This window comes from Streptopelia decaocto (assembly GCF_964273445.1).
Source record: "Streptopelia decaocto genome assembly, chromosome: 2".
Classification (NCBI taxonomy): domain Eukaryota; kingdom Metazoa; phylum Chordata; class Aves; order Columbiformes; family Columbidae; genus Streptopelia; species Streptopelia decaocto.
Window position 1 is genome coordinate 14,328,350 of NC_138655.1, and position 26,088 is coordinate 14,354,437.

Here is a 26,088-nt window from a genome sequence, read left to right on the forward strand (position 1 = left end):
TCTTAAACACTGATGGGCATAGGCCATCAATCATCTCTCTAGGAAGCCTGTTCTAGGGTTTGACCACTGTCTTGGTAAAGAAATGCCTCCTAATGTCCAGTTTGAACCTCTCCCAGTGCAGCTTTGAATCATTCCCATGTGTCCTGTCACTGGATACCAAGGAGAAGGGCTCAGCACCTCCCTCTCCATGTCCCCTCCTCAGAAAGCTACAAAGAGCAATAAGGTGACCCCTCAGCCTCCTTTTCCCCAAACTAGAAAAGCCCAAAGTCCTCACATAACATTCCTTCCAGCTTTGTTGCCCTCCTCTGGACATATTCAAGGACCTTCACATCCTTCTTGAATGGTGGTGCCCAAAACTGCACACAGGGCTCAAGGTGAGGCTGCACCAACACTGAATATAGTGGGAATACAGACATGCATGATTTTAATGATCACCAGACAGAAATGGCTAAATTATAACTGTTGGGGAGGCCACTTTTCTTATTCACAAGTTCTTCATCATCTATAATAATGAGGAGTTTTTGGCACCTGAGACTGAATCCTTGGTGCATCCTGGAGTGGCTAAATAAGAGCTTTTATTTTCAGACAGTGCTGAGCCCCAGCAGCTCTAATGAGGAAACATGCATTATTGTGTTCGCTCAGTGCTTTCTGAAAAATCAACCCACTTTTCAAGCTATCCGAACTGTGATTTAGGACCCTGAACAGTTCAGCTGCTGAGTTTGGAAAATTATGACCTTTTCTATCTTTAGAGCAGCGTCTACATGAAGACCTCCCCTTCCCAAAGTGGACAAACACGAGACCAGCGGTCCTCGCTCTCCCAGCCCCAGAGAGCTGTGCAGATCAAGTCACCCTCTGTTCTGGATTCTGCTCTGGTTTAACCAATTAATTAAAATATTTTAATTGTTAGTTAGGCTCCAAATTGCAGGATTTTTTAATTGCATGACAAATATTTGTAATACAGTGATGTCTTGAACCTCAATCCGAATAAATTCCACTGAACTAATTACTTCTCTGCTACAGAAAGGAGTCGTTGTGTGTCCCAGAGATCAGGCAGCAACACACAGGACAGAACTACGTGCTCAGGCTCAGATCCCACATCAAATTTGTGTGGGTAATGTTCAGGGGCAATCACTGTACATGTATAATGAAAAAGCACAAATGTGATATGGAGTTGAGTGATGGGCAATGACCAGAGCTTGGTTTTATAATCACTAGATAACAATAAACTGGACTATTACTTAGTGGGTTATTTAACAAATGTTCAAGTAAAAATGGCCCACAAAGCTATAAAGAGCACAAAAAGCCTCACTAATAACTTCACTGAGAACAGAGCTGAAATAGCTGCAGCTGCCTCTCAAAGCATTTTTGTTGTTGTTGTTAGCAAAGGTGTTGGCACAGGTCCCATAACAGTGATGGACAGGATTCATTTTCCTGAAAGCTGTGTTCATCTATGCTTTTCAAACCACAGTGGTGGGGTAGAAGCCCACAGGATGGTCTAGCAAGTACATATTTTGGGAAAAAAAAAATATCTCTATCCACATAGGTTTGGAAAACGGTGAAAGACGCCTGCCAGCAGCAATCATACAATTGTGGTTAGGCACTTTCTTGCTGCCGCTGTTAGCAGGATCTAACTGGAGCACTGAGGATATTGGTAACTCTTGGAGAAGGCCAGTTATGCTGGGCTTCTGATTGATGCCTAGTGGTGTCACTGAAACCACAACGCAGTCCTAAGAAAACTCCTCCATTTGGGTTGAGGGTGGTTTTCATTTAGCTCTGTATGTGTAAAATAAGCCCATTGAGAAACTCCGTGCGTGCCGTTATGTCCAACTAAAGAAGGCAGCAGCTTATCCCCAGCTGCTCTGCAGTCATCTCCCATGCAGCTCTGGGTAGTTGCCGTGTTGGAGAATGTTAATGGGTGAATGCTCCTCTTGCCTTTACATGTGGAACTCCTGTTGACGTGCTAGATGTGGGGTTGCATCAGCACTAGCAAATCCCCTTCTCAAGTATTTTACTGTCATGCCAGTACAGATGTGACTGCAGTTAAGATGACCCTACTCTATTCAAGTGTTGTAAAGGTAAGTTTTTAGTGATAGGTCTTGATATTAGTATCCTTTTTAACTCATTGCTAACACTAAGCAAGGTAATACATTTAGCCACCTAACGCTACCTGAGTGAACATAATGCTTTTTCCCCCCCATTTTTCTAGACTTATTGAAGTTCATTCACCTGATGCCAAGCACACCGTGGTGCTCAGGAGTAAAGATTCGGCTACAGCCCAGGCCTGGTTCAATGCCATCCACTCCAGTGTCAATGAGCTCATCCCCAGGGTGATTGCAGAGGTCAGAGACCAGCTGGGTAAAACAGGGATTGCTGGAAGTCGAGAGATTAGGCATCTAGGCTGGCTTGCAGAAAAGGTAACGAAAACATTCTTATTTTCATTTCTAAGCTCTCTCTTTCTCACTTGCTCTTTGCTCCTGAATTCAGTCTTGTCTGGAAGTGGAGAAGCTAAATGAGGTTCTGAGTTTTGATTTAGGTTTCCATTAAGATTTTTCTTTTCTTAATGTGCCAATTTTTTGTGCTTTTTAAAACAAACAAACAAAACTAAAGGTTCCGTGAGTCTTCACTTCTGTATGCAAATTAACAAAGACTTTTCCATCAAGAGTCTCGTGATCTGTCACGTTCTGGGGCATGGGACATGAGTCACAAAAACTGACACCAGCCTTGAACTCCCATTCATGTACAGGAGATGTCACCTTCTGACTCCCAGCCTGGGAAATAACCAGTTTCTTGGTCCATGGTCCACCACTCTGCTGTGCCTGGCTGCAGGAGCTGGGTATGGTCTGGAGCATGTGGTGGTGTCCATGCTGCATCTGGGAGCTTCTTCCTTAATTGTAACCTTGCATTTGAGGTAATCTTCCCAGAAGGGCAAGCTTGCAATTGCAACTCTTACCCGGTGTCTTGCACAGTTTCAGTTTCAAAATATTTTACGCCACAAAGGAAAGATGGTGTTCAGTTTGAAAGTAATTTGAGATCTGTTGACCTGTAGAAAGCCAACCCATGAATGCACAGGGAGGCTGTCAGTATGAGGTGGTCTGGTTTTAAATCAGTACTCTCAGAAATTGTTCTAGGCTTTTAAACAACTAATAAGTGTGGATTTTCTACAGTAACAGTGTTAGGATTGTACCTAGAAATACCTCCTATCCAGCTATTGCCTGGGCAGCCATTCAGAGCATGTCTGCCTCTCGACCTGGGGTGTGTGGAAGAATGGCCACTGTGTACACACTGCCCTTTCAACCTGTAGATCCAGCACAGGTGTGGAAAGCTGACTGCAATTGGCCTGAAAAAATACTGTACATTTTAGCTCTACCTGGAAATTTGCAGATAAGGTAATAAGGGAGCCACAGCTGCAGGCACCATATTTCAATCTAGTGTCATTTATGAAGGCACACCATTAATTTCTAGCAAAATGTGGGTCAGTCCACGCCACTTGTGGTGAGTCAAAGATTGCAAAACCTTGCAGGCAGATTTTGTGTGTTTCCCTGTCCCTCCCTCCAAGCTTGCAGAGCAGGGAGGACTGCACAGCTCTGGGGCTTAGTGCTGGAGAAAATGTAAAAATTGTGGGGAATCATTTGGGTTTAAAACACCAAAGCATTGGTAAGTAGATTTTAACAGTATTAAACTGTACAGCCATGTGGTCTTTAATCCCATTTTCCTTTTTGTGTTCATTTCTATAAGAGGCTTTTTCTATTGCAAAATATACCCCTCTGAAAGGGTAACTGCTCTGTAGCAGATCACATAGACCTTATATATATCATATGAAAAATTCACAGGTCATTTTAAGCAGACATATGGCATGCCTCTGCTTTCTGAATTTCCTTTCCTTACGGTTAATACACAGTATCCTGTTCATGCACTTCTTCCTCCTCTTTTTTTTTTCTTTATGGACTGAGCTCTTTTTTCTCATTACTCATTATGGGCTGGTTCAAGGTCCTGCTGAATTTAGTGGTGAAACTTGTGTTGCCTTTAATAGGGCCAGGCTGTGGCTCTGTGAGTGTTCCAGTGTATTTACAGTGGCTGTCATCAAGAATTAGCCCTGAGAGATTTGCAGTGACATTGTTATCCAAAAGTCAACATGTTTTTTTCATTAAACTAACCATCCAGAGCAGTGCAATAGTAATGGAGTGAGGTCAAAAGTTACCAGCTTCTTCTCATGTTGGAAATCTGTTGAAAAGCAGAGAAAATCATTACATATGATAAAAAATGATGTGAAATTGTTTTTATTTAGTTACTGGACTGTGGGCTGTAAAGCCTGGGTGAAAGAAAGATAACCCAAAGCATGGGAGAGGAAGGTATATATAGTGTGCATGTATAATATATGTAAAGTGTATATACACTGTTTCAGAGGAGGTGTTCAAGGCACCTGCATGAGGTGCTGACCACAGATTTTCTAGATGCTCCTCATGCAAAGCCTGGGTTTGCCACTGGGGAGACATTAAATTCTGCAGTAATTTTTGGAAACATACTGGGAATACCAGCTCTCTTCTCCTAGGGTGAGCTTCCCTACCACATCCACTGATGGTTGGATTCTAAACATTAGAGTTTAGAAAGGGACCTTGTTATTAGTAGCCAGAAAATAAAACATGCGCCTTGTATTCTACCTAATATTATCATTATTTTTTTTTCTCTGTGATATTTTGTGGCATATGTTGCTATTTTTCCGTATACTGCAGTGGGAAGAAATCTGAACTCCGTGTTGAAAAGCATCTTAGACTGTAACTTTAGAAACAGCTTTTATGGTATTGCATTATGCTACTTACATAGCTTATCCTTACAGTCAATTCTCAGTAAAATGGAACAGGGCTAAGTGAGATGAATTCTTCTGCTTGTTTGGGGAATGCAAAATGTAATCCCATAGAAGTGTCAATGTAATTTGCTGTGATTACTCTCTGCTTTCATTAAGCCATTTCCTGGTTTGACATTTTTTATATGTCTCTGCTCTAAACTTAGCTCTAAACTTCAACCTTTATGGTACTACAAAAATAGATTCATTAGCGGAGCCTCCCTCAGGTGGATATCATTAAAATAAATAGTAGGTTATCTAAGGTACTATGCAATCTCATGCTAACAGGATTCTTCCACCTCCACTGAACTTCCCTGTGAAGACAGCCCTGAATTTGTGGTCTTCAGCACGAAACATCCATCAGGTCCCTGGCTGTGCCCTGGGGTGGGTGGTGAGGGGCCTTCAGCATGTAAAGCAAAGAGCTCTGCATCACCTTAAGAAAGCAATCACTCACTGTGGCATTATTATAGGTAAGGAGAAAAACAGCCAGAAGCAATCATTAGAGATGCCATAATCCCTCTTTTATTAAGGCACTAACCTTGTCCTGACCTTGACCTTATGGCAAGGGTTTCTGAAGCTGGCCAAGGATTAGGGAGTTGTGTTAGTCACCAGTGTCCTAAAACTTTTCTGTAACTAAAAGAAAAGCCAAGTACTGGTTTGTAATGAGGTGTGTGCACTCCCCATCACCTTTTCTTCCCTTTATTTGTCTTTTCACTTTACCGAGACCTGTGGGATTAACAAGCGTGCTAAACTGGCAGGAACAGCTACCTGCGGGTTTTAATCTTTCCAGGTCGTTCCTTTTTTTAATGCTCCCTGTAAAGACACTTTTAGTGACCAAAGACATAAAAAGAGGTTAGTAATGTCATCCTGACTGAGGAGCTTTTCCATATGTGTGTTACTTGCTCCTCTTCTTTCCGGGAATCCTTACAACCCTTGTAGAAATGTGTTTTCCACCTCTCTTTTTCCCGCTTCTTTATAGTTCTGCACATCTTGTGGCCTATAGAGGAGCTGAAACAGGCATTGCTGCTTTTCTCTTTACACTCATCCACCTACTGTTGAGTTCCTTCATGAGGAGCAAATTTGTCTCTTGCACTGAAGAGAGCTAAAATGCTGAGGAAACAGTAGTTTGTTTTATCAGTTTGTAACTTCTGTTCCAATAAACCAAGATACTGTTGCCAAAAGCTTTATCTACACTTTTGCCTTTTTAATGCAAACACAAAAAGGTGTTCTGGCAAAAGTGGTTTTGCAAAGGCAGCCTTTGCCAATTCAGCAGTCAGCCACACAAGCAGAAGTATGACTGGTTTGGGGGGAACTGAAGCTGTAGCCAGGCGCCAGGCTAAATGAAACCCCAAGCTCTGTGTCTTTCCCTGTCCTCACTGTGCCAATGACACTTTAAATGTAGGCTTGGAGCAAAGAAAAAGTGCTTCTGCAGCCAGATACTGTTCTGCTCTCTGGATGTCAAATGTCTTACAGGCACTGGGCTGCTTAAAATGATCTCAAAGCTCCTTTGAGAAACTTAAAAATAGGAGTTGCTGCAAGTTTTCTCTTATAACGTTAATATTTGAAGCTGCAGAAGTGCCTCTTTGGGTTTTTCAAACTAGATCTCAACCCAGAGCTTGATTGCTGCTCACGTTGCTCTGCCTGTGCGGGGCACAAATCTGGAGCGGAGATCAGATGGGAGAAAACACCCGACACTGAAGGGGAAATAACCAAAGCGGCACGGTGAATTGGAGTTGTTTCTCAGCTCCTGACACTATCTCCAAATGAAAAGTGTGTTAATATATTACAGGCTGTTCAGTCTCTTCAAACCCTAGATAACCATATCATTGTATTAGAGCTGAAGTGCGAGGCGTGTCACAGCAGAGTGATCTTCTTCAGTATCGAGCTGTATATTGCAGTATTGTATTTATCTTCCTGCTCTCGCTCTAATTCAGAGGAGGGAGTGATAACAGAAAGATTGTGAGCTGTGCAAGCTGTCCAAACAAGATTTAGGCAAATGGCATAACAGTGTATTTGAGGTTGTTTGATTTTGTTGGGGTTTTTTTCTGGTTTTCCCCAGTATAAAATGAAAACATTTCTGATTTACCTTTTCCTTTAGACGTACGTTCACTCGTTAGCAAAACCAGTAGACAGCAACAGAGCCACATTGTTAGTTTTATCACAAATAAGTTTTCAAAGAAGAGTAGAGAAGCTTCAGTCTCAATATTTTGTATAATTTCCAGGTTGTAAAATTGAGCTTAAAATGAGCTTAAAATTCACCAGGCCATCATGTAGTTAAAACAGTTTGCCTTTATTTAACATTGTGAATATCTGATTTTAACCACCCGCTGCTAGGCAGTGTTTTAAAAACCCTGGTATGTCTGTGTCCATGGTTGGGGCTGTCACCGTCCGTCCCGCTTAGCTCTCCCAGCTCTCCCGTCATGGTGGTGGCAGTGCTTGTCTGGCCCTGAGCCAGATCAGATAGTTACACTGATAGAAAACTCATTACTTTCAGCGGGGTAGCGTTAGTTTTCTGCAGGTTTTATGACAAATTCAAATCCCAATGCATGAGAAGTGCTGATGGCCTGTGCAGAGGGGCTGGGGCTGAGAAACGCGGCGGCCTGGTGAGGCCTCGTCAGGCTGCACAGGCTGAACCAGCGGCATGTTCAGGAAGAAAAGTCAGGTTGTACTAATCCCAGGCTTGTGTTCTGGCCCTGGAAAGTACCTGTGTGTGTTTAGGCTGTAACTGCAGCGAGTTTTGGCTTGTGCTATGTCTTAACCCCCAGTGCAAATCAGTGTATGTTTTAACTAGATAAATAACCTGCTAGAAACATGGGCTAAGAAAACTATTAGTCAAATGCCTGATTTCTTTGCAATTAAATTACATTCCTATAGTGTGGTGTCCTTTGCAATTTCTAGTCTCTACCTATAGTGTGGTGTCCTTTGCAATTTCTAGTCTCTACAGGGTTGTTTTGGTTTTGTTTTTTTTTTTTTTCCTCTTTTCAGTCTCTGTTTCCTTTACTTATTATTTAGGCATGTTTGGAAATACTACCCATCTATAATTCCGAGGAAGAAGAGCAAGGCAATTTGGTCCTGGCCTCTTGTTCTGACTTGTTAGAGAAGGACCCAGTTTCTCATATTGATAATATACACCTGGTTATAATCTTAAAATTGATCTGACCTTTTGGAGATTATACTTACCTCAAAACAGAAAATCTTCTGTGTGTCCTAAATTAGAAATTGTACTTTTAAATCCCAGCTAATTACTTTCTGTGGACTGCTTACATCCAAATGAAGAGTCCTGCTTTTGCCCTATGTCACTTGACCTTGCAGCTTATTAATTCCGGAACTTATTTGTTTGCCTTGTAAAACACCACAACAGAGCGTTTAATTACATTAGCAGTCTTCATTATCTGGGATAACGATCAGCCTGTTCTTAGGAAAGACGTAAACCTGAAATAGCATGAGGAGTAATTTCCTCTCCCAGAATCAGCGGAGTTCCTCCACAGGCCACTTTTATGAGCAGTAACATTGTTCTCTTCTTGCTTTAGGTGCCTTCAGTAAATGGATATATTAAGGAAAACTTGGGCTGAAAACAGGCATTTCATTCACCGTATTGTTCTAAAGGCTTTGCCAGTCTTTATCCATAACACACGTGCTGTTTGTTCCCATGCCAATGAGAGCTGAACAAATGATGAATCTAAGTCAGGCAGAAGTGCTCAGTGCAAGAGGATTGGAAAGAAGAATTAGTGTAAATAAATAATGAAAAATTCTAGGAATATGATGGTAAATGCATGAAGGACCTTGTCTTGAAAGTCTGTATTTCTGCAGTACAGCTGGGTTGTTGTAGTAAAGGAAACCCCCCCCTACCAGATAATTACGGAGCACAATTAAATAGTGAGTGAGCACCGTTGTGCCTACAGTAGCCTTCAGGTGGTAAACTATGCTTGCAGAAATTGAGCTGAAGTGTAAACTGGGTCCCTGTAGCTCCCCTCAACCTTCCCACAAGAAGGCTGTGTTAGTTCTGGCCAGACCCCAGCAGAAGTGATCACACCCTGTCTGCTCTCCCTCTGCCTCAGTTATCTACCTGTCCTAACAACTGACGTAAATTTTTCCATAAAACATAGTATATTGCTATCCCTGTTCCTATGAACCCCAGGAACGATGAGAAAGTTCTTTTTTAATGTCATCCCATCATGGAGTTTTATTTAACTTCTCCCTTCCTGCATCAGGAGGGATTGTGAGCCCGAAGATGTGACTCCTGCTCTGGCAGCTGTGCCTGTGTGGACAGAGCGGGACACGGACCACAGGTGGGTTCCACGTGGTGGCCGTGGCTCTGCTGCAAGGACATCTCTGCAGATGTCCTGCTAACAAACCCAGGGCAGGATTTGAGAAGGGAAATGATGGGCTGTAGCCTGGAAGGAGGAGAGGATGCTGAAAGGAAATGGGGGGAGTGTCTCTGCCTCCCCAGGGTGTGGGAGCTGTTTCTCTCGGTTCCTCCAATGTGATGGGTTGGTGGCTGTGGGAGCACATCCCAGCATGGTCCTGAGTGCTGGCCACTTTGCACAGCATGGCTTCCACGTCATGGATGCTTAACTCTTTCTTCTACATAACACAAGCCTGAACTGCTGCTTGGCTGGGCTGGATTTTGCTGGACGAGGAACTTTCTAAATTTTGGTAGATAAGGGATTTTCTTCCTCGATCTTGCTAAATTTTCACGTTGTTTGGCTTCTGCATCTTTCACCTTGGCAGGTACAGTTAGATCTGTCCAAAAGAGTCCACCTCCCCTTGCACACATACCGAGTCAGCTCATCTTTTGGGGCTCTGGGGCTTTTGAAAGCCCTTGTTTGAACATATTTGCAGTCAAGTTCAGTTGAAAAAAAAGCAACAAAAAAACCCAGCACACATAGAGGAAAGATATAGGTACGATGTGAAGGAAGGCTTTGATCCCCTTCCTTCAGAAGCAGGTGAAAGGCCTCCTTTTTTCTCTCAGTCTCTGACAGTAAATAGTGGAAGAAAGACAGTGAAGGAATTGTGGACAGTGATGCTCCTTGGTTTTCAAATGCAATTTATATGCAACAAGACCCTCTCCTTGATAAAACAATGTTGCATGAGGAAGCAGAGACCTCTCCTGAACCCATACCCAGCCCTGCTGTCAGTGGGAGCAGAGGGTGCCCTTCTCAGCTATTTTAAGCACTGAAAGGCCAATACAACTGGTCTCTCTCTGCCTTGTGTTTCTGCCTCCTTCTGCTGGTCCAAGTGGGACATCAGCAGTGGTGGGGATGGACAGGGGAGGGCCTGTGCTTGCCCAGCTGTGGAGTGAAGGATGGGAGAAAGCAGACCAGCATGTTGGCTGGAGAAGGTGTGGAGCTCATCCCGGGCATTCAGAGATGCTCTGGAGTGATGTGTGTGTTATCCAGGATGGGAAGGCTGGTATTAAGGCAATGCCTTACTCTCAGCTAAAACAAAGAGCAAGGCGAATGCAGACTAAGCAATAGGAAAGCCCTGAGCATCTCCTCCATCAGCCTCACCGAGCTGAGCAGCACTGTGGACACCCAACTCACCCTCCAGCCCCAGGATCCCACTTCAGTTGTACAGGACAAACAGATTTATTCTTACAAGCCCAGAGCTGAGTACACATCACTGTGATGTGATGGGTGTTGAGACAGTGTTTTGCAACAGCTATGCCTTTGCACTGTGTCTGTTTGCTCCTTCATCTGCATTTTTTCTGCTTACTGGCTGCATGTGAGAGGTTTGAAAGGGAAGAGATTGCCAATCTTAGAAAACCACAGATTTTCCAAACATTAAGTTGTTGTTGAGCTGTGTTTTCTTTGTTCAACGTCACCTTGTTCTCATTTGCTGGGTTTGTCTCCCAAAGTTAAAAATCACCTTCAGGGGAATGGAGGGGCCCATTAGGGACGCATTGACCTTCAGGCTCTGCCCAGTATGAATTCCTCTCACCCCAGTCATCAGGGTTTTTTTTTTCTAGCACAACAATACTCACATTTCAGCTTTTTGATTAATGGCATGAATAAATAGATTAGAAAGCAGCAGAATAGGCCATAAAAAAACCTTATTCTCTCTGCCCTGCAGCGCTTTTTCCCCCAGGACCCTCAGCTGATCCCTATGGAGAAAACTCCTGGCAAAAGCAGAGCCATTCCTGGTAAAAATGCCCTAATTTGGAAGAAAATGTTTCTCTCCTGTCTTTTTGCATAGTGTTGACCCATCCTGCTTGCCCACTCAGCTTGCAATCTGAGGTGCGTTGTCTCTGTCCACAAGGGTTTTTAGGACCGATGAAGCTGGTTAATGTTTGAGGGGTATTGCGGAAGAGCACAGTATCACTGCTAGTACAAGCAGAAGCAATATATGCCTCATATCCTGTTTTGCCAAAAAACTGTTAACAGAGAAAAATAAACAGATTTTCTAAAAATACCTTGAGAAGAAGCTGTGTTCTCTGTTGGAAAGAGGGACTGACCTTTAGAAGAATAGGAGAGTTTAAAAAAATAGTGGAGAGGCAAAAGTTATATGTGTTATAATTTTCAGTGTGGCAAGACAATTACTCAATGCAGAGTCTACAAATCCAGTCCAATTTTAATCTTCAGCCTCTGTTTATGTAATATGTTCCTGAGGCTATTAATGCCAGCCTTTTACCTTATTATCGTATCCTGTAAAAATGAAATTATACCCATAATACCATGACGGCACTTACAAAAATGTGCCATTAGACAATTATATTGCAACACAGCAACTCTGCAAACTGCAAGGAAGTATTTTTTGTACAGCCTAATTGTTGTATAAATAGCACTTTCAGCACCCTTGGTTACTGAGGAAGAAAGAACATGATGATACCACATGTAAAATGGCATATTTTGAAGTACTGATTTCAGTTCTTGAGTTATGAGTGAAATCCTCGTAAGAACTGTACTTGAAACAAATCCACAGTTGAAAAGGTTTCTTGTATCATTCCTCTCCTCTCTCTCACCCCTAAACTAGTGTCTGTTTTATTTTAGTTATTTTAAGAGAGAAAATGTTTTGACATTGATGTTTTAACTAACTCCCCCAGATCCTTCAGTCCTGAAGATTTATTTCTGGCTGCAGAGTTATCCACTCTGCTTAACTGGACAGTAATTGATAGTGTGCATCACAATAATTAGTCTAATGAGTCTCCTAAACCCCAAGCCCCACAGCTACCTTTAAGCTCCATATTGTATTTACTGTAATGTAAATAAAAGCTCTAGGAAAAGACTGAAAAAAAAAAAAATGATAGCAAGGGAGCCTTCTTGCCCTCTACAAGGGGTTTCCTCTTCTCATTTTTAATGAGGCCTGTATTAGTTGTCATTTGTACCTTCCCTGATAAATAGTCTGGAAGAAAAGCTTTCTGTATGCACAGCAGAATTTGTGCCAAGTTGCTGACCTTTGCTTTTGGTGAGACCTCATTTGAGTTTCGGTCCCAAGCCCAAACATATTGTTGGATCAATCACGTTGATTTTTGGCTCTGAGAGTAATGCGCAGCTAATGAGTTGTACAGTGTAACATTAACCTCAGACCCGGCAGCGCTAATGCCAGGCACGTAGCAGAATCGCGCTGGGGCTGCAGGAAAGACAGACAGTGCTGGCATCTTAATAGAAGGAGACAATTAAAAACAGTGGAGCAGTATCACAGGTTCACTGCTTGTGGGATGTAGGATTTAATCAAAGCAGGAAAAACAAACTGTCTTCTGTCTGTTTGGAAGAAAAAAATCTCAACACCATAAAGGTGCTTTATGGACTGTGAAATAGAGAGGGAAGCCTGAATGTTTAAACAGTAAGATAACGATTTTACTACCAAAGGGAATCTACTTTGGGGAACTGCCATTGAATAACATTAGATTTAACCTTGTCGGAGATTACCATCCAATGATTATCATGGCATTGCAAGGAATTTGGGAGCATTGCTATGTTTTTTTTATTAGTAGATACCTTATTTAAAAATACTTCAGCAAAGTTCTCTTGTCCTCACAAGTAAAATTCCGAAGACCAATTGTTGAATTACCACAAACAGCCAGCATCATTGGTTTTGAAAGCAGCTGTTTCTGATCACTCCCAAAAGTAACACTTCCCTTGAAGGGCCAGATTTCGATCTCATTTTACAATTGTAACTCCAGGGAGAGACAGCATTTTGCTAATCATCCCCATGGAGAGATGGACAAAAATTCCAACATGCACAATATCCTTTTCCTGGCTGTTTTCTTCACTTGGAGGATTAGGAAAGAAAGGAGGAGTTGCACAATGACTACATAAGAGAGCAACATTTCCAGTTTTAATGTAAGCCCTGAACAACCAGCTGCTGAGGGCAAAGAAATAGAGACAAAATAAATGTTATTTCTACAGGTTAAACACAGTTTTATGTCCTTCTCTTTGTGCAATGAAAACTGATCAGTAAGGCTGAAGGACTGCTGCTGCTTCAAACAGAATATCTAGTGAAATCAAATAGAAAAACCCAAAGAACATAGAGGTGCAATCTTCGGTATTGATATTAGACTTTGAATACAAGATAGGAAAAACTGCTTGAAAGGGACAGGGTGAGAAGAAGAGTGAATCAGTGAGTAGGAGAACCCAAAACAGGATCTTCTGCAAGAGCAAAGTTCTCTAGATGTATGATAAACTGCCCCATCCTTGCATCATTCCTGGAAGAGTTCCCCATACCTGCAGCATTACCAAGGCCTGCAGAGGGTGGACGTGAAAGAGGTGAAGGGGCCTCACACTCACATGAGGCACTGAGGACTTAGCCTGTCAGACATACCATAGGGGTAAAGTTGTATCATACCTGACCTCATGACAGAACCTATTGGAATGACATGGGATCTTTTCCTGAACTAACATGGCACACAGAAATAATGCAGTCGCAACAGAGATGTCATACAACATCTTTAGTAATAACCACACAACAGGATCCATGGAAAACTCTACAGTCCATTTTAGAGCTGCTCTTGATGAAATGTTTTATGGAGTCACATTTTTTTTCTGGTCTAATAGTGATGTTAAATATTTTTCTCTTCTAACAGCATAGTCTTTTTCCAGAAATGGCAGAGTGTCAGTAGAGTCACAGGTATGCAATCAATAGAAGATAAACTTATTAGAGATAGAGATCAGAAGAGTCTGAAAAGTATGCTAAAAAATGGTAGCACTTGGGTGGCACGCTGCTATGAAGAGTGTTTTGAAGCCATCTTGTCAGCAACTCCAACAACTTCAGCAAAAGCACACCCGTTCTTACCAGCTCCAGCTGCGAGACTGTTGAGGACCATCTTGGAGATCTAGATACGTACCCCAGAACAGGAATTTCCACCTATTCCTTTGAAAGAGCTAACAGCTTGTACAGTGTGTCTGTTCAATAGTCAGGGTACAAAAAGGGGCTCTGGAGCCAAAGTGACCGTTTCTTTGGGTGTACATCAGAAAGAGACTCTGTGTGGGGGTTTGGACCTGCTGCTCCCAACATAGTGATGTTGCTGTTGAAGACAAATGGACTTTACAAAGGTTTTCTCAGGTGTTATTTGGATTCCCCGAGTTTCAGGTGCTCATATCGTAACAGTAGCCCTGCTGAAGGAAGCACCTGGGTTTTAATCACTACATGCTAATGACTGTTCGCCACTGTGAAAATTCCTCAAACTGTGCGAACCCATTGCATTATTGTTGGGCCTTTTTTTATTTATACATTTCTACTGAGCAGATACTGCTGTGCAAACACTGATCTTGTGCTGAAAATAGTTGCAGACGTCGGCAAGAGTAGGCTGCCTGTGTGTTGTATGGATATAGCTGCCTTTTTGTGCTTCATACTGGAAATGTCAGTGACGTTTATGGAAATGGCTCTAAAAAGTTCACTTGGAGGAGAAGCCTGCTATGGAAATAGAAGCTTACCTATTTGTTTATGGAATGAAACGCTTGTACGTTACTATGAAAAGAAGTGTTGTATGGTGTTGTCTCTGGCCTCATCTCATCCCATGAGGCTCACTACAGGGCCCTTCAGGGGAGGAATACGTTAAAACTTCAGGTTTAAACACACACGTGTGTTCATTCCACTTAAAAAAATGCTTATTATTGCTATGTTGTTTGGATCCCTGAATCACAGGGTTAAAGAAGACATTAACGTTCTCTCACTTAAAATTTCAAAACAGAGGTTTAAATCTGCATACCCAAAAGTGCAGGCAGATTTTAAAAAAGCAAAGTCAACTGGAAGAGATGGAAGAAGCCGGAGGTATTGCAGAGAGGAGCAGCGTGGAGAGAGATCACACAGCTGCACAAGGTCATGTGAAAACCTTTTATGTGATATTTTTGTCGTGAGGCCCCCTGCGTTTGTGGGCTTTTTTGGGAAAGCTGGTTATTGAGGATGAGCTGACTTACTGTTGGGTTCTTGCTTTGTTGTTGCAACAGTTTGAAAGGAGGAAGAGAGCAGCACTGATTCTGGTGGCGATTGTTGTGGTTAATAACCTAATATTAATAATTATGTAAGTATGAGAGGGCCTAGGGATTAGGCAGACATGGAATGTCATGGTGCAAGATTGCAGCAAAACAGTACTAGCCAGAGCAGACTCTGCTGCAAACCCTATCTGAGTAGGAAAGGTAGATGATTGAGAAAACATGGAACCATGCATCAGAGGTTGTGCTTCTGCCGTGATTTTTGTCCATGCGGTACATAAACCCAATGGACGAGCACGGAAAGATGAATAGAGCCTGGGAGAAGAGAAGAGTGGGACAGCACTGGAAGAGACTGGGAGATGAAGCTGAGCTACGAGAGCCTGGGGGAAGGTGACAGTGGAAGGAGTAGCCCACTGAAATTGTTTGGTGCAGACAGGCGTACAAATGGTTGAGTGGGCTGGAAGGTGTTGAAATATCCCGTATTGGCAAGAATAAGACCAGCCTTCTCTGAACCTTTCATAACTCTGTAAGATTAATTCTTCACAGCTGCGAGGAGACCTCCAAGAGAGGAATTTTAGCTTCTCTGTCTTCTTTCACTTCAGAATGGATAGAGGGGCTGTTTGCACTCCTCAAAGGTCATGTACATCATCAGTTTCCATTAGCCTGGGCACGTCAAGTAAAACTGCAGTCTCTAGCCCCTTCGAATAACTTAAAACAGCTGCTTGGACATTGCTAAGCACAAGCAGAAGGAATGGGTTGTGGTAACAGGATCGCATCCAAGCGAGTGAACAGTTCTGAAAAAGTCAGGAGGAGCCAACCACTAACTGATAACAGTTATGCACCTGCAGCCCTGTGTGGAACTGCAAAGGGGTTCTAAGTTTTGGAAGCAGCAGCATTGCAGGCTGCTCTACTAAAAATGAAATACAAGAATACCGATATCAGAGGCAGCACAGATCACAGACTGCTTTTCTGCTAGGGAAGAAAACAGCCACCATGTTGTCATGTGTCACCTGGGAGTGATCGGTTTAGTGGCCAGGATTCAGCAGCAGTGAAGGTTCTGTGCACATGCGGATGACACCAAAAGATCTCTTTCCCTTCCTCTTCTACAACTCTGCAGTTTTCTCCTGGCCTTCCCCATCACTGATTGCCCCTTCTTCCGAGTTTAGCTGGGTTATCTGAGGATGCATGTTGTCTGAGGACGTGCTTTTGCCTAAATGGTGCTTTTAAAGGGGTTCTGGTTATCTGCAAGGAAATGTGGTGATAGCTAGCCCGATTCCCACACGGCATAATTTAGGAGTAAATCCATTGACGTCAGTAGAACTGAATGGTTATAAATATAATCAAAGTTGGGTCCTATATTTTTAAGGTTAAGCCTAGAAAACGCTGTGACTTACTCTCCCCCCTCACTTTCTTTTCTCCTTCAAGCCCTACTAAAGATATGAATGTCTTAATTGGGATTTAATCTATATCTGCTCAGTTTAATCAAAGATCTGTCAGTAAGGAATTTTGTGAGATGCAGAGGTGAAGCCCTGCTGACCCTCTACCTATCTTTAGAAAAATCTTGCTGGCTGCTGGTTCTGAAAAACCTCAGCAGCAGTTGTTCTTTTTTCCCTTGGTCAGTTATGTCAAGCAGCATATATGTAGCTATGTTTAGTTCTGAGCACAAACATGAGGCAGAAATGGATGGGTTTTGGCAAGCAATGAGCACGATTTTCAGCCCATTCGCACAGAATGGTGTTAATTAATAGATTGTTTTCTGACAAACAGTTAATTGTGCCTGACTGATTTCCATATGGCTACAGAAATAAAAAAGCCAATGAGGACATGGTATTTAAATTTCCAGAAATTTTGATATGAAACCTCTAGTATGATATCCAATCCCATTTGTTATACTTATAAAATGGGTTATATGAATATTTGCATACGACAATGTTACTGAAGTACATGGTTTCCAATTTTCTTTTTGTAGTTTTCTACTGGTGTTACTCAACTGAGTAACTTCAGGTTTTTTTATACCAGTATATATACGAAGCTTAGGCCAGTACAAACTACAAAACAGATCTCAGTGAAAAGACAAATATTTGTCTTCACAGTAGGAAAAAACCCTGAAAGAAATAATTTGTAAAACTTCCCAGTTATTTCAGTGCAAGTACATTTCTGATACCAAGAGCAAAATTAGGTGTAGTCACTTTGATAACATTCATACGTGTTTGTCCTCTTGGGGTTTTCACTTGCTTGTAGCTGCAGAAGTAATAGCAGCTCTGTGATGTTCTTATTACCCTTAGCCAGTTCTTACTGTAAATGGCTGGTGCTTGCTGGGTGGGGTGATTTATTCGCCCACAGCAGGAAAGAGTCTTCCATTGATGAAATCAGTTGGTTCATGAGATCGTATGTCTCTCGTGCTAAAAATAATTTATCTTTGGATATGTGATGTGTTTGTTAAGAGGTATAAAAGTCTAGTGCCATTACCAGGCAATTCTTTATTTTATTAAATTATGTATTTCAAGGATAATTTTTAAATCTGAAACCTTAGTTTCCCATCCTGGCCCCAGGGAGGTAACCTGTAGCATGCATTCTGTTTGTACTAGTTTTGGAAATTAACTTCAGTCCTCACAAGTTTTTATTCTACAGCAATGTTCAGTTCTCATTTGAATTGTCCTATGAGTAGTTAAATGCTGTGGCTATTGCAAAAATACCAAATGATGAGAACTAGAACAAGATAAAGAACATTAGCTTTCAAAATTGAATAGCTTACAGCATGTAATTTGCTGATATTTGTAGGATTTGGGTCTGTAGATTGATGGCCCTAATTGTGTGTCTTTTAGTAATCTAGATGAAATAGCATCGCACAGCACTAAATCCATTTGTCCTGTGTGGATAATTTAAAGCTCAGCACAGATAACTGCCAAGTAGAAGGTTCTTTATGTTTATCTTCCTCATATGGGTCTGTTGAATATTCATAGTTTCTATTAACACATGCCCTTCAATATTTGCTACATTTTTGTCATAGGTAGTGGATTAATTAAAAGAGTTGTTGCCATAAACCCCTGGCCTGTGATCTCATCAGATCTTGTAAAATAAGCAGTATCAAGTCTGGGAAGGTGATTCCTGTGAAGAAGTGGCAGCTCACATCCTGATCATAGATCCAAACCACATAGCTTGAATACTTGTACTTTAGGGATGTTTCTTCTGCTACTGTCTTCTGAAATAAAGAAGTTTTATGAAAGCTGAGCTCTCATTTTTATTGTTGGTTCCTAGCCACAGAGAAAAGCTTGAAACTATGGAATGTCAACAAAGCAAAAAGGCTTGTTGGATCAGCAAGAATTAAAAATGTATATTAAATGCCAAGCAAACCTCAGACTGATTTTCAAGCCCCAACTGACATTCTCAAGGGAGTTTCCGCTGGCTAAAGATGGTAATACTGCTTTCCTATTAAAGCTGCCTTGTCAGTTTTTTTGCAATGTCAGGGGTGTGTGTGTTTCTCCATGTACCAGATAGGTGGTGGTGACAGCTATCCAGCAACCACAGGACCCATGACAAGCTGCAGTTACCCTCCAGCTCTTAGCTTTCTCTCCTGTGATCTTCCCACTTACTCTTTTCCTCTGTGATCATCACTCTCCTGAAGTTACTTTGGTAGAGTTAGAGTAATGACCATCTTAAAAAGACATTTAGCTAAAACCCAAAATTCAGGTTTTCTATTAGTCTCCCAAGCAGGTAATGACACCTGACCTCACAGTATTCGCAGGACCACAGTGGCACATGCTCCAGTATGGGCAACGATTTCCTATTGGTGAAACTGCCCAAGAGCTATGATAGAGCAACTGGGGATTTCTGTCAGGGAAGGTTTTACAGAACAGGTTGGCAAATCTTGGGAGCAAAGTCTGTCCTTTCCTGAGCAGACAGAGGCTGAATGAGTTATCTTTCAGTCATCTTCAGCCCTCTTTCTATTAATCTAAGTATCCACATTTCTGAACCACTGACTGGCTTAAGCCTTCTTGGAAGTCAAAAGTCAACTTTTTAGTGTGGCAGGTGGCAGTTCTTGATGAGATCCTGTTTGTCTTCTTTACCTAACAAGCTAACAAATCCCAAATCAAAGCTCTCCGAAAGGGCAAAGATGTTAAAATTCAACTTTTTTAAGAACTGGAAGAAACTGAATTGACTATCAAATGGAACAACTGTTCATTTCCTACCATTACTGCCAACCTGGGATCCACCAATACTGAGATCTACCATGAAGACCTACTGGATGGTCTTCCAGCTTTCCATACTAGTTGCCAAGTTGTAGCATACTGGAAATCTGTTTCATGGGCAGAGGTCTCTTGGAGCTCAGCTGGGTTTCTGGGGAAAAAAATAAATTATCCTGCGCATCAGAAAATGTTGAATTTGATAAACAAATTCTAATGAAAATTACATGTTTAAGTTCCTTTTGTTCCCACAGCAAGAAAGCAGGTATATTCCTTGAGGTCTTAGGTAGCTCGTGGAGGTCTGTCATTGTGCTGGCGGAGATACAGACTTTCTGTTTCTGTCCATTTAAAAAAAAAAGTATGGTCTCAAAATATTGAGTGGCTCTGTGAATCACAGAATCACAGAACATTAGGGATTTGAAGGGACTTCAAAAGATCATCCAGTCCAATTCCCCCACCGGAGCAGGAACACCTAGATGAGGCTACACTGGAACGTGTCTAGGTGGGTTTTGAATGTCTCCAGAGAAGGAGACTCCACAACCCCCCTGGGCAGCCTGTTCTAGTGTCTGTCACCCTCATTGAGAAGAAGTTTCTTCTCATATTTAAGTGGAACCTCTTGTACCCATTGCCCCTTGCCCTATCATTGGTTGTCACCGAGAAGAGCCTGGCTCCATCCTCGTGACACTCACCCTTTATATATCTGTAAACATTAATGAGGTCACCCCTCGGTCTCCTCTTCTCCAAGCTAAAGAGCCCCAGCTCCCTCAGCCTTTCCTCAAAAGGGAGATGCTCCACTCTCTTAATCGTCTTTGTTGCCCTGCGCTGGACTCTCTCCAGCAGTTCCCTGTCCTTCTGGAACTGAGGGGCCCAACCAGGTAAATAAATAATGAAAAAGACAAATATAGGATTTTTTTTGGTGATACATATTTACTTAGGCATCTAAATAATTAGGTTTGGATTCCAAATTGTGACAAATTTTCACCAAACTTTTCAGAAACCTGTGTCTGCTTTGCATTTTTTCAAAATTAAGCAGAATTATTAAGGATGCTACTTGAATTTTTGACTTTTCAATAAGGATTCCAAATATTTCTCAGCATGTTCAAAATTCCAGTAGAGTCTTTTTTGAAGATAATGTATTTTTGTGCCAGGCATGTAGTGAATTCACTCATTTGCTTGAGGTCATTAGTTGCATTGCAGTCCATCAGTATTACTGAATATTGATCAATGACACAATGGACTGAAATGACACAGTATTCTGGACTGTCCTTGAGACAACATCATAACAATGACAAAGTACCATCTTGTTCTCTCGGTATTGCTCCCCTACTATGTTTTCTTCCAGCACTTGTGATTTATAATGACGCTTGAGTAAAGTAGTAAAATCTGTCAATCTTGAAAAGGTCCCCGTCATGATGGGCCATCATTTCTGAGGCTGAATATTCAGAAAGACAGTGTGACAAAGGCACAGGGCATCTTCTGGGACAGATTTCAGTTACTATAGTTTTAATGTAGACATCAATGATTATCTGTCCTTCACCAAACAGACACCGTAATAATTTCAAATGGCATTTTACATGTTTGAGCCATCATTAAAAACTGCAAGCTGCTTTCAGATCAGAACTCCACCTCCAGCATTCACGTTTGACTGGGTGCTGTTGACAAGTGTTCTTGAGCTGATGATCAGAAATCAATGCACTTTTACTGAATTGAAAGATTAAATGTATGTATCTTTTGAAGTAATGGGTATTATTACACATTTATCCTAATCTGGTATCCACTTCATCAGCTGAAGTCAGATTCAATTGTAAATTATAGACTCTTTGGAGACAGTGAGTTGAAACTATGGCGTCTTTACATTGATTCTGCTCCTGTACGATTAGCATTATACTCCACTGATGATGATGAACTCCCTCATAAAATGCTTCACCTTGGCTTGAACAGAAAACTCTGCTCACAGCAAAACTCCGGCATGTAGCAACCTGCAGGGCACAGCAGAGAATAATGATTGTTCCTACTATCCTGGAGCATACCTGGGGGAAACTGTTTTTTCCCACTACTAAGTAGCAGCATCCATTCCTGAACTGTTGCACAGGAGATGTGTTAAAGCTTCCAAATCTTCCTGTGTCTTTTCTTGCCTCTAACTCAAAACCATTCACAGGTATGACTCCTTTTCTTCTGACCCTGATGTGCAAAATGGCTTCATGAACTGAAGATGAAGATACAAGACCATGCTGTGGTCCTTCTTAATGTTTCCTAGGGCAAGCTGGGCATGCTGGAGAAAGGGGACTGCTCCATTTTAAAGGGAAGTTCAGTGTTTTTTCCCACAGTACAGGGATTATTGTGCTTTGAGATCCAGTGTTTATCTTGGAGACAGCGCAGCTGCTCGTCTCTGCCAGAACTGAGCAGTGTCTTGGAAGTACAGTTCATCCCACATTTTAATTCCATGATTTTTATTTAAATATTTTTTAAACTTCATGCAGTTGTTATCACCAACCTTTCTGTGATATGTTGATGAGATGTGTTTCAGAAAGCAAGTTTACAGCCACCCTCACTTGCAGTCTGAAGAGCCCAGACATCCCATAGATAAGCCATGCATACTCAGAATACATGAACATGCAAGAGGCAAGAAAATGTCTGCTGATAACATCTTCACTTTTATCCTGAATGTGTGTTGTGAGCGTGCTGGAAGAGAGGGATTGCTGGGGTTACCTCCAATTTTGCACAGGTTTTTGCTTTTATATAGCAGCTTTGTGCTCACCTTTGCCCTTCAGGCTTTCCATTCATTTGTTCGATCAGCATAACTGATTAGAAAAGCCTGACATTAATGGCCTTTCCTTCCTTTTTTTCCCTCCTTCCCTTGTGCCTCTTTTATCAGCAATACTTAAAATGTGACCTCTTCCATCACAGGTTTGTTCCCAGTCAAACTGGCTTTGAAGGTCAGTTGAACTGGAGCTGGCCTGTCCACTATCTCTTGATCAGCCTCAGTGGCCGGTGGCAGCTGGGCTGTCCTGACCTTCCCCCTGTCTGACTTGCCTTCTGTCTCTGTCCTTGTGACTTACAGGTTGGGCAGGTCTTCCTTGCCACAGCCCTTGAGCAATCAAACGTCCTCTTCCCTTCCCTGCTCTCCCTTGGCAATTTCTGAGAAGCAATTAAAAAGAAAAAAAAGGAGAGAGAGAGAGAGAGGTAGCAAAGTGCATGTTTTTCTACAAAAATCATTTAGCTTAACACTATTGTCTTTTCAGGAGCGAACCTTTGCTGTATGCAAAGCCTGGGTATCATAAATTACCAGTACTTAATTTCAGACAGTGCTTTCATGGTCTGAAGAAGCTGCTATAGAAGAAAACGTGTTTTATTCAAAAAGCATCAGAATACTTCTTAAAACACAGTAGAGTTCCTTTCACCTTCTCCAGGATGAAAAGCAATTGGTATCTTTAACAAATGGTGTGGGGCATTTACCATCTCCTGTGCTCTCTGCTGGTTTGCTCTTCCCTGGAAAGATTCCTGACATTATCAGAAAGTTAAGAGTCTCCTCTTTCACTGCAAAAGAGCTCTTAGTGACAGACCTTCAAATACCAACTTCATGAACAGCAAAACGACCGTGGCTCATGGCAGAGGTTTCGAAAATAGATGAATTACCATTTTTTCCTTTTTGAGTCCCCTGGATTTGCATTTCTGTGTATTTAGTTAACTGATTTCTGTGGATCCATGGATCAGAAGAATAAAGAGAACACACGAGGTTGTTAAACTTTTCTCATGCGGTTGTGACATATCTTTTTACTTAAGGTATGTTGTACAGTGAATGAAGTTTATGTTATGATGGATTTTCCACTCCCTTACATTCCTTATCTTTTTCGCACAATCTACTGCAGAGGAAATCCGGAGTGTTAAGCTCTACCAAATCAGAAGGATCAAGCATACACTTTTTATACAGCTCTAAATGATTTAAGGTACAAGGTATCTACAAATCATCCTGCAAACCCTTAAGCTGTGATAACCATTTTATATAACTACTGTGCTCATATTGATGCAACATTCATGCAACACATATGCATGAAAAACGGTATGTGTATGGAATAATTGCACAACTAACTTTACCTCTGGGGCAACCTAAATGGTGGCTTTCTGATCCAAATCTGGGCTTCTTCATCGTTTTTTCTGTTGTTTTATGAACTCGTGGAATAATATAGGTTGGGAGTTCTTGTTGCTCAACCCACCTGCTCTAAGCAGAGCCAACTAGACCAGCTTGCTTAGGGCCTTGCCCAGTCATGTTGTGAGTATCTTGATGGGTGAACATTTCACAGTCTGTTCCAGTGTTTGACCACCATGACAAACTGAAAAAGTTTCTCTGAATATCAAATCAGAATTTCCCTTGTTTCAGCTTGTGAATATTGAATCCCATCATCTCACTGTGTACTTCCGAGAAGAGTTTGGCTACATTTTCTCTGTAGCATGAGAGACATGCAGCCCTCCAGCATCGTTTCCCAAGGCCCTAGTCCAAAACCTAAAGAGTTATTAGAAAAACTTTGACTGACTTCACTAAGCTCTGGAGCAAACCTCCACTACAAAACTGGGATCGGGCATTCTTCTTTGGCTGTAGGAAAGATCTCAAATCAGACACCGTACTTGTGTGGGTGAGTACAGATGACTGAGTTGCTTCTCTTGCCATTTGGAGGTATTTGGATATGAGCCAGAGCTGTTTGAAAATCCTATTAGTCCAGAGAGTCAGGACATTGGCTTGAGTGTATTGCCGTGCTGACGTGGTCAACTGTGTTACTTCTGACCAAAGTTGTTTTGAGTCATGTTATTTTAAAGGATATTTAGGAGGAGTTGAGAGTTGAATAGACCTATCCTGAGGAGGGGTGTCCTCCTGTCCATACTCAGCAGTGACGTAGCTGTAGCTGTGGGTGTATCCCTGGGCTCTGCTTTGCGCAAGGATCAGATCAGCGTGGTCCCTGCTGTGGTTCACACCTTCCCTGTGTGGCTCTGGCTGCTCCCACAGCAGGGGCCCCATGGCCAAATGTGCGCATCGCTCACTCGCTACTCAATGTAGGAAATATTGTGCCTTTTGGGGGGGTTTTATGTGTGTACTGACTGTAATCCAGATCTGATAATGGCACAAGCCACTTCTGAGCCACCACTGAGGTCAAGGAGAGAGAACAACAATACCAGACACATTTTCATTAGCCTTTTTTTTTTTTTTTTTAAAGGATGTGCACATTATTTCCTGTTTAAAACTACAGAGTTTAGCAGCAAAACACATCTGAGCCGTGTGTGGCGTGGGAGGTGTTGATGTCCCGTGCCTACAGCTGTCACTTAGACCCACTCCTGCCTTGCAAATTGCCTTCCGTCAAAGGAGCTCACAGAAATACCAGCGATGGTGCATACACTGGGGTTTGTGTGATTTATTTCTGCATCGCTGCTGTTTGTCTTGCAAAAATCCTTTTCAGTCCCAGCTGTTATTTTCAGGAACTGACAAGTAGATTTCTGTAAATGAATCAAATTTATTCTGAACATGGATTTAGCCCTTCATTAAAAGACAATGAAATGACAAGAAATACATAGCAGAACATAGAATCATAGAATCATTTTGGTTGGAAGAGACCCTCAAGGTCATCAAGTCCAACCATTAACCCTGGCAATAAACTGTGTCCCTAAGAACATTGTCTACACATCTTTTAAACCCCTCCAGGGATGGTGACTCAACCACTTCCCTGGGCAGCCTGTTCCAATGCCTGACAACCCTTTCTGTGAAGAAATTTTTCCAAATATCCAATCTAAACCTTCCCTGGTGCAACTTGAGGCCATTTCCTCTCATCCTATCGCTTGTTACTTGGGAGAAGAGACCAACCCCTTCCATGCTACAACCTCCTTTCAGGTAGTTGTAGACAGCGATAAGGTCTCCCCTCAGCCTCCTTTTCTCCAGGCTGAACAGCCCCAGTTCCCTCAGCTGCTCCACATCAGATTTGTGCTCCAGGCCCCTCACCAGCTTCATTGTCCTTCTCTGAACTCTTTCCAGCACCTCAACGTCTTTCTTGTAATGAGGGGACCAAAACTGAACACAGGATTTCAGTATTGCACGTATCCCAGCCTGTGTGGAAGCTGTTTCTTGTCAGCATGGAGAGATTTTAAGTGAGGGAGAAAGGAAAAGAGCAAGAAAAAGTTTTCAGAGAATTCTTTTCTCTGTTGCTCCTCCTGTGCTCTGTGTGAGGGGACAGTGCAGCTCAGAGATTTGGGAGGGAGTGATGGAAAAGGGGCTTAAACCACTTACTGCAAGTGTAAACTTGCTACCTTCACAGCAGTTCTCTGACAGGCCACATTTTGGATACTTGCTGCAGTGGAGTCTGCTGGCAATTTATAATTTGTTTACTAAATAGGGAATGTAATTGAAATGTTCCTTTTGAGTTAATGAAAATATGAAACAGCTTTCCAAAGTAGACAGAGGCCTCTAATTTAATTATCTGTAAGCCTCATAGATTAAAAGTATTCTTTCATCCATTCCTGGCAGCCTGAAGTAGGTGAATAACTGAAATTCAAAGAAAAACCTTATGAAAAGGAGACCTGTCAGATGAAAGAGCAAATGGCCAAACCATTTGTTAAAGGATTTATCTCCACTGAGATGCCCATTGTCCTTACGGCAATTAATTATATGTGAAAACTATTGAAGATTTGAAAGCTGTGATACCCATTAAAGGGG

At 42.0% G+C, this 26,088-nt stretch overlaps 1 protein-coding gene across 1 annotated transcript in view; it reads left to right on the plus strand.

Annotated features, from left to right (window-relative positions):
* Positions 1 to 26,088, plus strand: part of SNTB1 (syntrophin beta 1) — a 115,815-nt gene that overhangs the window by 71,284 nt on the left and 18,443 nt on the right. The window contains exon 3 of the mRNA XM_082044381.1: positions 2,207 to 2,414. Within this exon, the coding sequence (XP_081900507.1) occupies positions 2,207 to 2,414 (208 nt within the window). The remainder of the gene's footprint in view (positions 1 to 2,206; positions 2,415 to 26,088) is intronic.